Source organism: Molothrus ater, chromosome 2, assembly GCF_012460135.2.
Source record: "Molothrus ater isolate BHLD 08-10-18 breed brown headed cowbird chromosome 2, BPBGC_Mater_1.1, whole genome shotgun sequence".
In the NCBI taxonomy this organism is placed as follows: domain Eukaryota; kingdom Metazoa; phylum Chordata; class Aves; order Passeriformes; family Icteridae; genus Molothrus; species Molothrus ater.
This window is the reverse complement of record NC_050479.2, coordinates 13,956,984-13,972,070: the sequence shown is the minus strand read 5'-3', so window position 1 is coordinate 13,972,070 and position 15,087 is coordinate 13,956,984. Positions and strand designations below refer to the sequence as shown.

At 39.7% G+C, this 15,087-nt stretch overlaps 1 protein-coding gene across 1 annotated transcript; it reads left to right on the top strand.

Moving 5' to 3' along the window:
• The first annotated feature begins 783 nt into the window (after positions 1–783).
• Positions 784–14,781, top strand: EIF2S3 (eukaryotic translation initiation factor 2 subunit gamma). Its single transcript, XM_036383208.1, has 12 exons — positions 784–902; positions 3,175–3,238; positions 3,696–3,823; positions 3,942–4,063; positions 5,379–5,473; positions 6,687–6,845; positions 8,050–8,184; positions 9,071–9,165; positions 10,063–10,207; positions 10,630–10,799; positions 11,763–11,935; positions 14,036–14,781. The coding sequence occupies exons 1-12, from the start codon at positions 834–836 to the stop codon at positions 14,097–14,099; spliced, it is 1,419 nt and encodes a 472-aa protein (XP_036239101.1). The 5' UTR covers positions 784–833; the 3' UTR covers positions 14,100–14,781.
• Positions 14,782–15,087: the final 306 nt, after the last annotated feature.

The window sequence follows — 15,087 nt, the reverse complement described above, 5'->3', positions numbered from 1 at the left end:
AGTAACAAGAAAAAGGCTGAAATTAGAAAGATCTCCGCATGCCGATGGCCGGGAGAGGTTATAACACAGATTATAACATAGGTTGTAACACAGGTATAACAGATGCTATAACACAGGTTAAAACACAGGTTATAATACACGTATAACACAGGTTATAACACGTGACTCCGCGATCGATGTGCTCCTTTCGGTACATACACGGACACCGTGCTTCGGTCCTCCCCCCGGGTGCCTTTCTGCACCTCACCCCCGGGACACCCCAAATAAACCCGCACAGCCACAAACCCTGAGCCCGGCCCCCTGAGCCTCCTGCCGTCGGTGTGCCTTTCACCGGGCCCACTCCCCTTCCCGCAGCCACGGCGTTGTTCTACACCCGCACTGCACGGCACCGGCGCGGCCTGTGCCGCCTCCCGGCGCTCCTGGCGGGGTGTTCGGGCCGTCCGTCCCGGCGGGTTCCGGCTGGGCCGAGCTGCGCGCTCCCGCAGGCGCGCCGTGCCCGCGCTCCCGGTACCCGCCGGCCGCCCTCCCGCCCGTGCACGCTCCCGCGCGCCGCGCGGCCCCGCCGCAGGCCCCGGTTGCATCACCCGGCGTGAGGGCGACCGGGGGTCCTTAACAGGGCTGCCCGGTGGCGCGCCTGACTCGTGGCCGCTCCGCCACGGAGCCAGTGGAGGCTCGCTGGCGCTGATCGCTGTTTGTCCTTGAGCTCGGTGTCCGCTCCCGGGCCGGCCGGTGCCGCGCTGTGGACCGGAGGCTGCGGGCCGGCAGCGGCTTTGCCGAGAGGAGCCGGCGGTCAGGCGGCCGCGTGGGACTCCTCACTTCCTACTCGGGCCAAGATGGCGGGGGATGAGGCGGGAGTGACTCTGGGGCAGCCGCACCTCAGCCGGCAGGATCTCGGCACCTTGGTGAGCGCCGCCCGCGGGGCGACCCGGAGCCACATCGGGCTCCCGGGGCTCGGCGGGGGCGGCCGGGTGGGCGAGGGCTGCGGCACGAGGGGCTCCGAGCCTTCTGCTGGGCCCCACCGTGGCCGATGCGCTCCGAGGGGCGCGGGAGGCGATGGCGCCTCGGGGAGCCGCGTTCAGCACGCCGGGCGGCGGGGGACGCGGGCCGAGAGCAGGGGACGAGGGCAGGGAGCAGGGAACGGGAACCGAGGGCAGGGGGACGGGGGCCGAGGGTAGGGGACGTGAGCAGGGAGCAGGGAGCTGGTCCTGCTGGCCCTGATGGGTGTGGGGCGCCGGGCGAGGCGCTTCTCCTGCCCGTGAGTGCGAGGCTCAGCGGCTCCGTGTCCCGCCAGCGCGGCTGAAGCTTTTGTGGCTCACTGGTGGGTGCAGTTTTCCTCGTGTAAGGTTTGACCTGTTCTATGGTATTAAAGACTTCTCTTTTTCCGAAGTAGAACCATGAATTTGAGGTGTTTCTCTACAGAAGCCCGAGAGTTCGCTACCAGCCCTTTCTTGGTTGGTTTGCCAAGAAAATTTTCTCAGCTATTAACAACTACCGAGAATTACCAGTTCTATTTACCACTGCAGCCAGTTGCAGTGGTCTCCTGCTATGGCAGCCTTCCCTATTAAATATCTCACCTGGGCTGCCTCACTTATTACACTTGCATGCTAGTCTAAGTGTATATGTGATGTATATTTCAAATTCAAGTGTATTATAATGTACATAGTCAAAAATCCTGCTGCTGTGTCCCCGCTGTTTGAACTGGAGCAGCTAATTTGTCTTTACAGTAATAATATTCACTGTTTTTTGGGCTTGAGCACAGGAATTCCCTATGGCGAGCATGTTAGTTATTTCAGATAGTTTCTTTTCTTCCTGTCATTGTTGACCATGGCATTTCCTAGTTGGAAAAGTCACAGATAGAGACTGGCTGGAACATCAGCAGGAATTCTCTTTAAGGCCTGTTCTGCCGGCCCTTGAGAGCTTGTGTCTGAGTGAAGCTTCTTGCTGAGCAATAGCTTTATACCTGTCTTATACCAGAGGCAAAACCTCCATGCGTGCATGATTTCGTGCACCAGGAAGAATTCTCCTGGTGGCAGGAATTGCATCACGCTGAAATTCTGGTCGCCCGGCCACATGGTGCCATCTGCAGGTCGCGTTCCCATCGCTGGGAAGTCATTTTAAGTTCTATATATGAGAAATATAAATTTAATTATGTGTCTTAGGTGTTCAAAATTTGCTTTGTATTGAAGATGAATATTTTGTTCATGTCATACTTGAGAGCAGAATGACTGAGCTTACATTTTTACACAGGTGTGTTTGATCACTTTGCACAGAGCCTTCATGTAACAGTGTAAACAATATGTGATTTAATGTTTGTATTTTTTGTATCTTAAATTTTGTCCTGCACCGAGGACTCTTCTGGCATCATGAATCTTTGCTTGAACTGAGTGGCTCATCCCTATGAATTCAATGCAGGATGGATATTAGCTTTACAGAGGAGCATTTCAGTGGATTTCAACACTTGTCCATTATTTGGTCAAACAGCTTTAAAAAAACCTAAACTCTTTCAGAATTGTTTCTTTATCTATACAGAGTGTATTTGTGAGGTTTTTGTTTTGCCAGTGGCTACCAATAAGTTCACACAACAGACTATTTAGGACAGCAGAATTTTTATCTGGTACCTTAAGCAGCAATAACAATATCTGAGGAAAAAAATAGCCATTAAAAAGAATAAAAAACCATGGTGTTAAAGAAACCTCTGGACCCACTGATCCAAAGTGTTAGCTGTAATTACATATTGGCCATATGAAACCTTACACCAATTAAACAACTGTGTATTGACAAAGCTTTGTTTATGAAATATTAGTGCAGTTTGTCAGGTAGACTGTTGAAAATGAATTTGCCTGTTATGTGTAATTTAGGTTCAGGGGTAGGTAGGGGTTTGGGGTGTTTTGTTAAAAGTTTCTTTTGAGGTTTCTTGTTTTGTTTACTCCTATCTTTAACACTTTGCAGCCAAGACTGATTTACAGTCAGGGTTTTGAATTGAAGCCTGTACTGATTCACAAGCAGGACTTGGTTCACTTTTCACACGTATTTCACACGCTTACAAGACTGGAATGCACATAATTTAACTGGATTTTGCTGAATAGAGCTATCAGTTAATTTTCAAGTTCCTAATTTTTATCTTTCTAAATATTTGATACAAGATGAATAAATTCTAAAATCTCCCTTGTACAGGATGTTACCAAGTTGACGCCTCTTTCACCAGAAGTCATCAGCAGACAAGCAACAATTAATATAGGTAAAATAACCTTATAAAAAAGAGGGGTGCATTAAGGTGACTCTCTTTGATGCTCATGCAGTAGCAGATGGTTCCTGTGTGGTAACACTTTCAAGAAATTTGTACAGAAACAGTTACATAGTAGTTTTAGGGACTTGTCCAGCCCTTTTGACTTGAAAAGCACCAATTTTACTTCAGGAGCATAGTTGAATGGCCTGGGGAATAGTTGCTAAAGCAAAATTTGTTTTACCTTGAAATAAAGGATTGAAATGCGTTTCATTAAAATGCAAAGATCTGTCCATTGGGAGCACAATTTCAGGTCTTGTTTGTTTAAACCAAAAATTGTTACAAATTCCATATGTATACCACATGGACTTACTGTCTGTGAGAATTTGGGGTAATTGTGTATTGATTGTTGTGGAGCATTGCACAAAATTAAACTGTGTTTTATTGACAAACATTTCCTTTTAAAACACAGGTACAATTGGTCATGTAGCCCATGGAAAGTCGACAGTAGTCAAAGCTATATCTGGAGTTCATACTGTCAGATTTAAAAATGAACTGGAAAGAAACATCACAATCAAGCTGGGTTATGCTAATGCAAAGGTGAGTCATTGCTGTAAGTGTAGCAGCTCTGTTGCTAATATATTTCTTGGGGGATGTAAGATTGCAGGTAACTAACCCTTGAGGAATTAAACCTTTTTTCAATTTTAAAAAATCACAGATTTACAAGCTGGATGATCCAAGCTGCTCTCGACCAGAGTGCTACCGATCCTGTGGAAGCAGCACCCCAGATGAGTTCCCTACAGATATTCCTGGCACCAAAGGGAACTTTAAACTAGTCAGGTAACTGCTTTAAATTACTGGAATAAATGGTGTTTACTTGCCTTTGTATGAAAACAGGATTGAGCTGTGAGCTGAACGGGTTCTGGCAGACTGTACATTCTTAGATGGGGCACCCTGGGCTGAGGCATTGTCTAAACTGAATTCATTGTGGTGGTGAGCACTCCATGGTACAGCACAGCTGTGTCTGCTGGCCTCAGCTACTTGCAGGACTTTGAAGTTAAATATTTCTGCTATTAATACAAGTACATTTTAAACCAGGCAGATTGAGAACTAATGTGGACCTCACAAACACATCTTTAAAATCTCTTTTGGAAGGTGATCTTTGTTGAACTTTTTCTTCCTAAGGGCAGAGTTTCCAAAGTTTTTTAAATGAATATATGAAAGTCTGATGCCTAATGTGAGATCAGGCCTCTCACTGGAGGCCAGATGTTCTTTATTTACTTGATTTCTGGTAAAGTGTAGCACAGTTTTTATGCAGTGCTTATGTGGTTCTGCACAATGATTGCTCAAATGAGAGTAGTCATGAAGAATGTTGTACAAGATTCTTAATTTATGTTTATGATACAGTACATGTGGGGCTGTAACCATATGTCTTTCCTTTTGTCAGACTCCAGCAGAGCACTTGTACTAAGATTAATTTCTGTTGGAGTGTGGCAGGCAGGCAGTCATTGTGAAACAACTGGTTAAAAGCTTTGCATTCTTTATTCTACTGGTTACTTGCTTGTAGGAGATTCCTAACATCATCAGCAAAGCACCACATTAGTCCCTTGCTTTTTGATGGCCTGCCACTAAGAACAAGGATTCTTCACTAGATAGGTTCAGGAAAGAATATAGTGAATCAACTGTCTTAGTCTGCACAGTAAAACCATAAGGTTGGAAATGTAACATCATGTCTGTAGACAAATATTTGAAGTGCAGTTATAACCATATAATTAAAGATGCATAGTTTCCTAAAAATGAGGAATGGGAGGTGCCTTTTAAAAGAGTTAAGAGAAATCCCATGTGGTATGTTGGGGTTTGGGTTAGTGGTGGTGGGTTGGTTTGATTTTGGGCTTTTATCCTGGTGCATTTAATCTAGTTTAGAGTAAATTGGTGAAATATTAAAGAGGTACTTAATGTGGACATGTGGAATTAAATCTGAAAACTCAGAAAAAGTATCCAGTAGCTGTTTAGTAGCATTTGTGTTCTTTCCGAACTTTTTTGAAAATACTATTTTAAGGATACTTCTGTGTCTGGCTAATCACTGATATAAATCAGTCAGAGGAATTGTTGGTAATGGGCTTTTGGATCTCTCTTTCACCTTCTCCTGCAACAGGCATGTCTCTTTTGTGGATTGCCCTGGCCACGATATTTTGATGGCTACCATGCTGAACGGTGCAGCAGTAATGGATGCAGCTTTGCTGTTGATAGGTAATGATTGCTACCCAAAAGCAGAGCTCTGTTTTGTAGTATCATGAGGCAGCTTTATATGGGCTTTAAAGTCTCCTGGGATGTGGTGAGCAATTTAAACAAGTGAATGCTTTTAAGATGTGTTAAAGTGGTGCTACAGTGGTAATGTACTGTAACAAGCTGGTTTGTTTTAAACACAGCTATCCATACACACTAGTCTGGTAGCTGGCCCCATTGATAGAAGATAGGTAATATAAAACCCTCTAGTGATATAGTACTGTAAAATTTTTATCACTTTATGGAAACAGATTAGCTGCATTTTGAGTTTCTCTGAAGGTTCAGTTTCCTTTAAATATGCATGTAGTCTTTGCCATACAGTAGAGTTCACAAACAACAATACAAACAGTAGCCCAGATAAATATAAGCAAAATTTAAGTACAGGAGATTTAATATAATCCAGACAACTTTTGCTCTGATTTGCAAGCAACAGAAAGTGAGTAGAATGAATTTTTCTATGAAGAACATTCTAGTGTTCTGTAGTGATACATACCAATTTTCTTACCTTGATAGGATATGTCAACAAAAGAAACAGCTTCAGATAGTGTAATTTAAAGTCTGAGACAGATGATGAGCTATCATTTCTTCTGCCTGTTTATCTCCAGAAAGTGTGATAGACCAAACTTCGGGCAAGATTAACCACCATAATCACACATCAGCCAATGATGGCTTCTTAGCTGAAGTCTAAACCATGCTGATAGCAGCCCTATTCACATACTTGATTGAATTATAGCAGAGTTTGGGGATCTTGGTATTTTTCTTGGTATTTTTACGACTTTGCTAAGAAAAAATTAAGGTATTTCTTGAAAGGTAATTTGTGTATTACACTACAGTCAACTCAGATATCTGAAGAGCTAAAGGATGGAGTAAGCCAAGCTAGGTGTTGGTATCTTTGGATATTTTGGGTGGGTGTTCCTAGTGGGAGCAGGTAGGATGGGGGAACCTCTCTGGCAGCCTCTTATCTGTCCTGCATTGTGTGGAGGCTACAGCCAGGAGCTACAGAGGAGAAGAGGTACTTACTGACTTGGTGATTCATATGTAGATTCCTGAGAGACAACTGACTTTTCTTTTTTAAATTTTTTTTACATAGTGATAGTAGATGGAAGTAGCTATCCTACCTGTAGGAGTTTTATCTATCTTTATAGTTTCTATATTCCACTCACTTTTCTTCTTTCAGCTGGTAATGAGTCATGCCCTCAGCCTCAGACCTCAGAGCATCTAGCTGCTATAGAAATCATGAAACTGAAGCACATTTTGATTCTACAAAATAAGATTGACTTGGTGAAAGAGAGCCAAGCTAAAGAACAGTATGAACAGATTCTTGCATTTGTACAAGGTAAGTTTTCAGGAGCAGAAATCCAATAAGTGGTGGAAATTCAGTGTTGACACATGGACATAGTGATTTTCTGTATGTTCATAGGAAAGCTTATCTTGGGCAATGCAGGGGTGTCCATGGTCTGTTAATGTGAAAATTAGACCATGGCAGTTGTGCTTCTTGCCTGTTTCAGCCTGCTTGCATACAACAGTGTTATGGCTCTGGGTCAGAGCTCTAGATGTAAAACTAACATCAGTCACCCTTACATAGTAGCTTTCAGTGGATTTGTGATTTCTTCCTGGAGTGCTTCTTTGGTAGAGGTTTCACTGTGATTTTACGGCAGTGCAGGAGAGAAGGAAGGTGTACTTGTTAGGGGCACCTTGTAGGTTTAAATTATTAATTTTTTAACTAATGACAAAAGATTGCTCTTTCATCTGTCTGTGCAAATCCAGTTTGGGCAGTGTTATCTTACTCTCTAAAGGTCTGCCCACCTTTAGAGTGATTTGAGTTTTATCTTTCCCTGGAGCTTCCACTGTTTTCCCTGTTTATCTGCAGTAGGTGGGGTATGTGACAAGCTGCAGAGCTAGATTGTCACCATCAGAAGTTGCCAGTGGGTCTTTCTTTTCCTTTTTTTCCGTTTTGTTCTTTTTTTTTTTCCCTGTAATTCATAATTGTTGCCTTGCAGAAGCTGTACATAACTCTGTCAGAGTGGCTTGATGTGTAAATTTGGAGTTTGAAAACTGGAGTTATCACAAGGAACATAGACATAATTAAAACTAATGATGTCTAACAAACCTGGGTTACTAAATGCATTCTTCTGTAAAATAAGGATTTTTTCTAAAATATGTATTTGTATTGCAAAATTTGAAAAAACATAAATCATTAAATTAACAAGAAATTTAGTTTGTCATAATAAAACCTGACTCTAAAATTAACTCTGCTGTATCCCATACTGAGAAATGACCTCTCTTAGGAAATCTTAAAAATATTTCTGATCACAGTGTAGGAAGTGAATTCTCCCTTTGAGTAGAAGATTATGTTCCACACTTTCAGAATGCCTCAAAAAGTAGATGTGGCTATATGAGCTAAAATGTTGAAGGGAGGGATAGATGCTCTCTGATGTTGCTTTGGAAAATACACATAGAACATGCCATGAAATCGATTTTGACAAGGACAGAACACTTGGTCATATTAAAGCTGAATGTTGAACTTGATTTTGTTTTAGGCACAGTTGCAGAGGGAGCTCCAATAATTCCAATCTCGGCACAGCTGAAATACAACATAGAGGTGGTTTGTGAGTACATAGTGAAGAAAATCCCAGTCCCTTTGCGAGACTTCACATCCGAACCGAGGCTCATTGGTATGTAAATGTCAGGCCTGGGTGTTTGTGGCCAGACATTTTCTGAATGTTTCTACACTTAGAATAGCACATGCTGAGTGCCCTAAACACAGGTGGGTTTAAAAGGAGTATTTAGGATGCTCTTCTTTAAAACTTGCATGTCTTCTGAGAGCTGTATTGATTGTTCACTGTTAGTTGGTTTTGTGTATATTCTGTGCATATGACAGCACTAAAATGCAATAAAAGTGAGAAATTTGTCTGTATCTTAAAAACATCCCTTTAGTTATGAATTTAGTTTTGATTGAAGAAAATATTGGCAAGCTGATGAATTTGATAATTTGATTATTTCCATGGAAAATTTTTGGGTAGCTTGGTTAAATCTTTTGTATTAATCTCCTGTTTCCTGGTTGTAATTGTCAAAGTTTCAGTTCTTGTCCAGCATGAAATGCAGTTCCTACAAGGAATTCATTTGCTTGCCTTTTTTTTCCAGTAATCCAGGGGAGTCTTATATTGCATAAATGTATAAAAATTGACCATAAAAATTACATCAAGGTTATGGTGTTCAGCTATGAGTACATTAAAACAGTTCTGGTATTCACAATTAACATTGTGAATACTAAAGGGTTTTTTTAAAATGGCTAATCATTGCTTTCTTTTTAGATCTTTAAGTTACTCTCTGCTATGCAAAAAAAGTCTTATGAAACACATATATGAGTAGTTAAAATGGTTTTGAGAATAAAATTAACTGTCTGCCTAAAAATTGGAGTAAATTATTGATCTGTTTTTGTAATATTTATAAATATGTGTATCCTTTCATAAAAACAGACACAGTAAAAGTTGCTAAAGAAAGACATTGTTTAAAAACCCGATAATAAATATAAACCTGGTCATGATCTCTTCTTTTCAGTAATTAGATCTTTTGATGTCAACAAGCCTGGCTGTGAAGTTGATGACCTTAAGGGAGGTGTTGCTGGTGGCAGTATTCTAAAGGGTGTTTTAAAGGTAAACTTTTCTCTTTCCTGACTGAAATTTGTAATGACAATGTGTAGAGTTTTTCCACGCTTGCTACAAAATGTATCTATATCATTGATTTTTTAAAAACTTGAATAAAGTCACATGGCACTTATCCTTTCTATCTGTACTTCATTTTCACTTTACAGTTTTAAAATACCAGAACAAGAAGCACTGGTTTTATTTTTTAAAATATACTATTGTAGTCTTAATGTTTGCTAATAATGCTAACAGATTTCATCCCTCACAAAAATTGAAGGAGCTATTTTTTTTCCTGTCCTACCACTTCCACTTGCTGAATTATTGTCAGGAAGAGGAGAGCAAAAGAACTTTAAAAGCACCTTAGAAGTGTGTATGGGTTCTCACAGGTCCCACTTTCCCATTTAAGTGTTCTGTATATTTTGATTTTTTATTTTGCTTGCTTGCTAGTAATAGACAGAAACTTTTAAACAACTGCTTTTTTAGGCTGTTGTTTTAGAGCAAACATTTATACAGCTTGTACTTTCTCTGGTTTGCAGTATATTGATGTCAGTCAGTTACACAGATTGAATTAACTCAATTTTTCTCAAAGCTGAAATATTTCTAAACAAAATACAGTGTTTAAAAATTAAACTGAAATTTAATTGTTGGAATTATTGCTGATAAGGATCCTTTGCTAAAGCAGTTTTACAAATTGTATTGAAAAGAAAATCAGATGTTATATTTGCTGTAAGTATTGCTCAATTTGCATAAAACAGTTCAACAGAAATCCTGCAAGTTCTACAGTAGCCCAGAACCAAGGACTCGTATAAAAAGTAGATTTTGGGATATGTAAGTCTTATCTGTGACTAGTCAGCTTTGTGTTCCTGTGAAATAACCAGTTAAACACTTTTTCACTTTTGTCATTAGGTGGGCCAGGAAATTGAGGTGAGGCCTGGTATTGTGTCCAAGGACAGTGAAGGCAAACTCATGTGCAAGCCAATCTTTTCCAAAATTGTGTCACTCTTTGCTGAACACAATGATCTACAATATGCTGCTCCAGGAGGCCTTATAGGTAAGAATATTGTCTTATGGAAAGATTCATTTCTTCATGCTTATTGAAAACACTTGGTTTCATTGAACAATAAATTTCAGTGTAATTAACAAAAATACCATGAGCATTTTTAGATAATTCATATGTGTAGAGAGAGACAGAGTTGGTGTGAAAAATGGATATTTAAGAATGAAATAATTTTCTTGAATGTCACTGGCCAGTGCAGACCAGCTTGCACTGTAAACTGTACCAGCTTTAACAGCAGAATATTTCTCCATCTATTTAGACAGAGCTCAGTCTTGCTGACATTCTGAAAGTATTGTTCAGGCAGTAGGGAATTCTCAGTACATTCTCTGGTTTTTTTTAAGATCATCTTCAAATATTTTAGCCCATAGAAATGACAGCTACCTTCAGTTACTCCTGACTCCCTTGTTGTGCTGTAGGTGTTGGCACTAAGATTGACCCCACGTTGTGCCGGGCTGACCGCATGGTGGGCCAAGTTCTTGGTGCAGTTGGGGCCCTGCCAGAAATATTTACAGAGCTGGAAATCTCCTACTTCCTGCTGAGGCGACTCCTGGGCGTGCGCACTGAAGGAGACAAGAAAGCTGCAAAGGTCTGTGCCCCTTCTTTTGTTTGCACTGATTTTGTTTGCTGTGCTAATTTTCATTAATGAATGTGTTGCTTTGATCATATGTAGACGTTTTGTCTCAGTGTTGATATAAGCTTGTCACAAAACTTATCTGCTTGTTTAATACTGTAGAATGGTTTTCAGAGGAGTAGAAATTCATATCAGTAGTTTAAAGTAGCATAAAGTATTTATGTATCATGTTATGTATTTTCCTAAGCATGCTGGTAGTTGTTTTCTTTTGCTATCATCCCATTCAATTGTGCAATAATTAGTTTGACGGTGGTACTGATCTACTTCCTCCTGACATGCTTTTTGTAGGTTTTTTCACTGAAGAATTTTTAAAAGTTTAAATATTTTTGAAATACTCTGGTTGAAAAAAACTGACCTTGAGGCACAGGACAAACTTGTGTAACGCTATCTGTTTTACACAAATGAACTAAAAGATCATAATTTCCCCTCTTAGCATTTAAAATTATAAACTGCTTCATGCAACAGTGAGTAAAGTGCTTCAGTGCTCTCTTATCCTGTGAAATTAATTATTTAAATTTTTTTTAATGTAGGCATAAGTGAAATAAAAATACACCATCCTGGTAAATAATCTGTATAACATCACAGGTTGTAATAATATCTCTTACTGTTTGTGTTTTTAATATGTTATATGAAATCATCAGCATAGTTTATAGAAAATATAGATCAATCCCAAGAAAGTACATCATACCAAGAACTTCAGAACTACATGTACAACACCTTTATGTATTTGTCCTTTTGCATATAAAACTTGTATCTACTGACACTGCTGCCCATAATTTGTGTGTGTATATTTATAATATTTCTCAGCTGTACCTTTTTTTGTGGCAAGAAGGTAACAGAAGATGACTTGGTACTGTCTGTGCTGTTTGTTTTTAGTACCAAAACTTAGGTTTCAGAGTGTTGTATGTCTGTCTTCAGGTGCAAAAATTATCGAAGAATGAAGTTCTAATGGTAAACATAGGATCCTTATCTACGGGAGGGAGAGTCAGTGCTGTAAAGGCTGATTTGGGGAAGATTGTGCTAACTAACCCTGTATGCACAGAAGTGGGAGAAAAAATTGCTCTGAGTCGAAGAGTTGAGAAGCATTGGCGGTAAGTTGGTGCGAAGTTGGTAGGGAACCTTGCTTGATACGTTGTTAACAAGAAAATACATGGTTTTGTACTAGAATAGGTAAGTGTGGGTCTGTTTTAAAAATTCTGGATTCTCCTGACACATTGGCACCATGGTTGTGGAATGCTTAATTTCATTGCTAATTCTTTTTTAAACAAAGACCACGACTGGGAGGGTATCTATTAGTTAACAGCCAAGGAAACACCTGAGGTTTGTGTTTGTTGCCCAAACTGCCGAGCTGTAAATTGAGCTCAGTAGGGAATCTTGGCAGAGGGGTTGGGAAATTCTCACCATGTTAAGCCAAATAGCCATCTTTATGCACACCTCAGTGGTTTTCTAGCTGTGGAGCTGCATGTGATTTCTTGTGCAACCTAGAAATTACAGCAGGGGAACAGAGGAAGGATGTTTGAATGTTTTATGTACTACGAGCACAGAGGAAGAATAAAGTATCAACTGGATTGAGCCATTCAAATTACAAATATGAAATGTGAGGCTGAAAATGATGAACAGAATTGCTTTATTGCAGTGCCAGACCTCTCTTTACATCATTACACATACTGTACCTGTCACAGGTTTCATTAGACTGGATTGATAAGAACATCAGAGGTTTTGATTTGTTGGCTCTGCACAGCCCTTGTAGTAGGAAAGCACAGCCATTTTTACAAGTCTATACTGTGTGGAAAGGGACCAAGCTTTAAATATCCATGGATGCATGTTTCTTTTTCAGATGACAAGAAAATGTAGACAGGAATTTAGTCCTTGCTGTCTCAGAGCAAGATGACAAATTAGGAAAGAGATTATTCTCTGAAAAAAAACCCAAGGCAAAAGATAACATGTCTTGAACAGGAGGGAAAAAAAAAGGCAGGACCCAAATTAAGTCAGGTAAAGCAGAAGGAAGAGGAGAAATTATGGGTTTTTTTCCCCTTTTTTAAGCTGTAGACTGATAGCCTGTGCAAATAATGTGTCTTTTGTTGCTTCTGTAGATTCTTTCCCAGTTAAAAAACTTGACCAAATTTTGCCCAAAAGCCCACCTGTCTCTGGATTATGTGGTGGGCAAATAGTGGCAGCCTGCTGTAAAGATTAGTTATTGAAAAGTTGATTCCTATGCTGTATTAAAAAGATAAAGACAATATAAGAAACTGAAAGTTAAGAAAGGGAAAGAAGCCAAACTGGGAAAACCTGCATAATAAGACCTAATTGTAGTAAAGATAATATACAGTTGGTACTGTGAAAAGGAACTTGCAGCCTGAGTTCATAAGTTCATAAAGTTCATAAACCAAGACTAAAAAGAGGTATAAAATAAAAAGGAAATATACAGAGGAATAGAGAGGGGTTAAACAGCAAATGGGATACACCAGTGATTCCAAGGACTACTGAATTCAAAGATGGTCAAGTTATGACCTATGGTTATGGTAATAAAAAGTGGGAAGTGCTGCTCTGATAAACATCAGTTTCTTTTCTGGTGTCCCAAGACAGGCTCTACTGCAAGGTAAATTGAGATGTGGTTTCTCACCAGAAATTGGAAAGGTTTCAACACAGTTTTACTAATAATGTGAAATACCTACTGACTGTGGAAATGGATGTATTCTGAATTCTTTTTGCAAGTGTATTTTTCTGAGGCAATAGTGGCCTATAAAAAAGGCCTTCATTTTCCTGAATATCAATAGCACTCACCCAAGAGCTGAGTTACCATCACAGGCTACCATTGAGAGTTACAGCTGTTTGAATCTTACAGAATTGTCATTTCTCTTTGAAAGTAATGCAGCACCTCAGACACAGATGAAAGAGATCAAGCTGTGCATAGATTTACCATCCAACAGTAGAACATAAGTTACAATACTTTCAGATTTTCAGCTTCTGTCAGGAGTACACCCTCAGCTGGTCACAAATGTCCTCTGTCCTTCACCCTTTTCTATTCTGTATTTCCACTAAGCAGGTTTGTTCTCGTAGAATGTTTTGGGTGGGAGACAAGTGTAGAAAATTCAAAATGTAAGAACTGAAGGCATAAGAAGGACAGAAGGATGTTGACTTATACAGGATATTTCTGACTACTGGTAAAAATAAACCTTTTTTTTTTTCAGTTTAATTGGTTGGGGTCAGATCAGAAGAGGAGTGACAATCAAGCCAACTGTTGATGATGACTGAAGAACAAAAGAGTGCTTCATTTTTAAAGATGAAGTGCCTATTTCTATTTTGGAGGGGGTGTATTTTCACAGTGGAATTGGAAGCTGTGCAAACAGTATCTTTGAGTTGTATGGCTGTCCTCGTACCTTTTATTGACTTTTACCCTCTTACTAAAATACTAGTCACTATCACCATTAAAAGTGTAAAAGAATTGGCATAGAAGTGGGTTTCATTATCCACTTTTTAGTAGAAATTAATTGTACATGTCTCATGGCATGTCTAATTTATGTTACTTTGTGTTTCAGACATATCTGTTTAATATCAGTCAAACCAGCCCCAGTGTAACACACAAACCATAAATCTGGTATTGAAATAAAATATTGCTTATTTTCATTAATTCATACAGTTTTTCTGAGTAACAAAAGACTGCAATGATTGTTCAAGTACAAGAATTAAAAGCAAACAAACTCTTCTTGGAAGACTTAGTACCTTTTCTGCACAATTTGTTTTGTTTAGACAACTGTTACCAACAAGAAATTTTATTTCTTTGTTTCTATGGTTCTTGATTTTAGGATTCTAAAGTATTACACTTTGTAATTAGGATGGCAATATTGACTGACTTGAATTTGTCATTTCTGATATTACTACATGTTTTCTTAAACCCCCCCAGAAAAACCACAAGTAAACTGGATCTGAACTGTCAGTACTGGTTTTGGCCTATTTTAGTATGGATTTATGAAAAGAATGTGATTAATTGGAACATAACTGTGTCATCATGAAACTCTGTGGGAATGACCTGGGAGTTATTTATACAGTAGGGGTAAATGACTTTAAAATTTTGTTGAGCAAATATAAAATATTAGGAAGAGGGTGTAGAAAGGGATGATTTGGGGTGGGGGCAGAGTAACGATGGTGGAATTGTGAATAGGATGAGGAAAAAAGGTATAAAACCACTTTTGTTAGCTATACTGAATCACATGCCTCAGGATAAAACATAATGTAATAAACT

Excerpts from the sequence above, each read along its gene's own strand:
- EIF2S3 (XM_036383208.1), top strand. The coding sequence starts at position 834 with ATGGCGGGGGATGAGGCGGGAGTGACTCTGGGGCAGCCGCACCTCAGC. Across the intron at positions 3,824-3,941 it reads TGGGTTATGCTAATGCAAAG|ATTTACAAGCTGGATGATCC; the intron begins GTGAGTCATTGC and ends AAAAAATCACAG. Across the intron at positions 5,474-6,686 it reads TGCAGCTTTGCTGTTGATAG|CTGGTAATGAGTCATGCCCT; the intron begins GTAATGATTGCT and ends TTCTTCTTTCAG.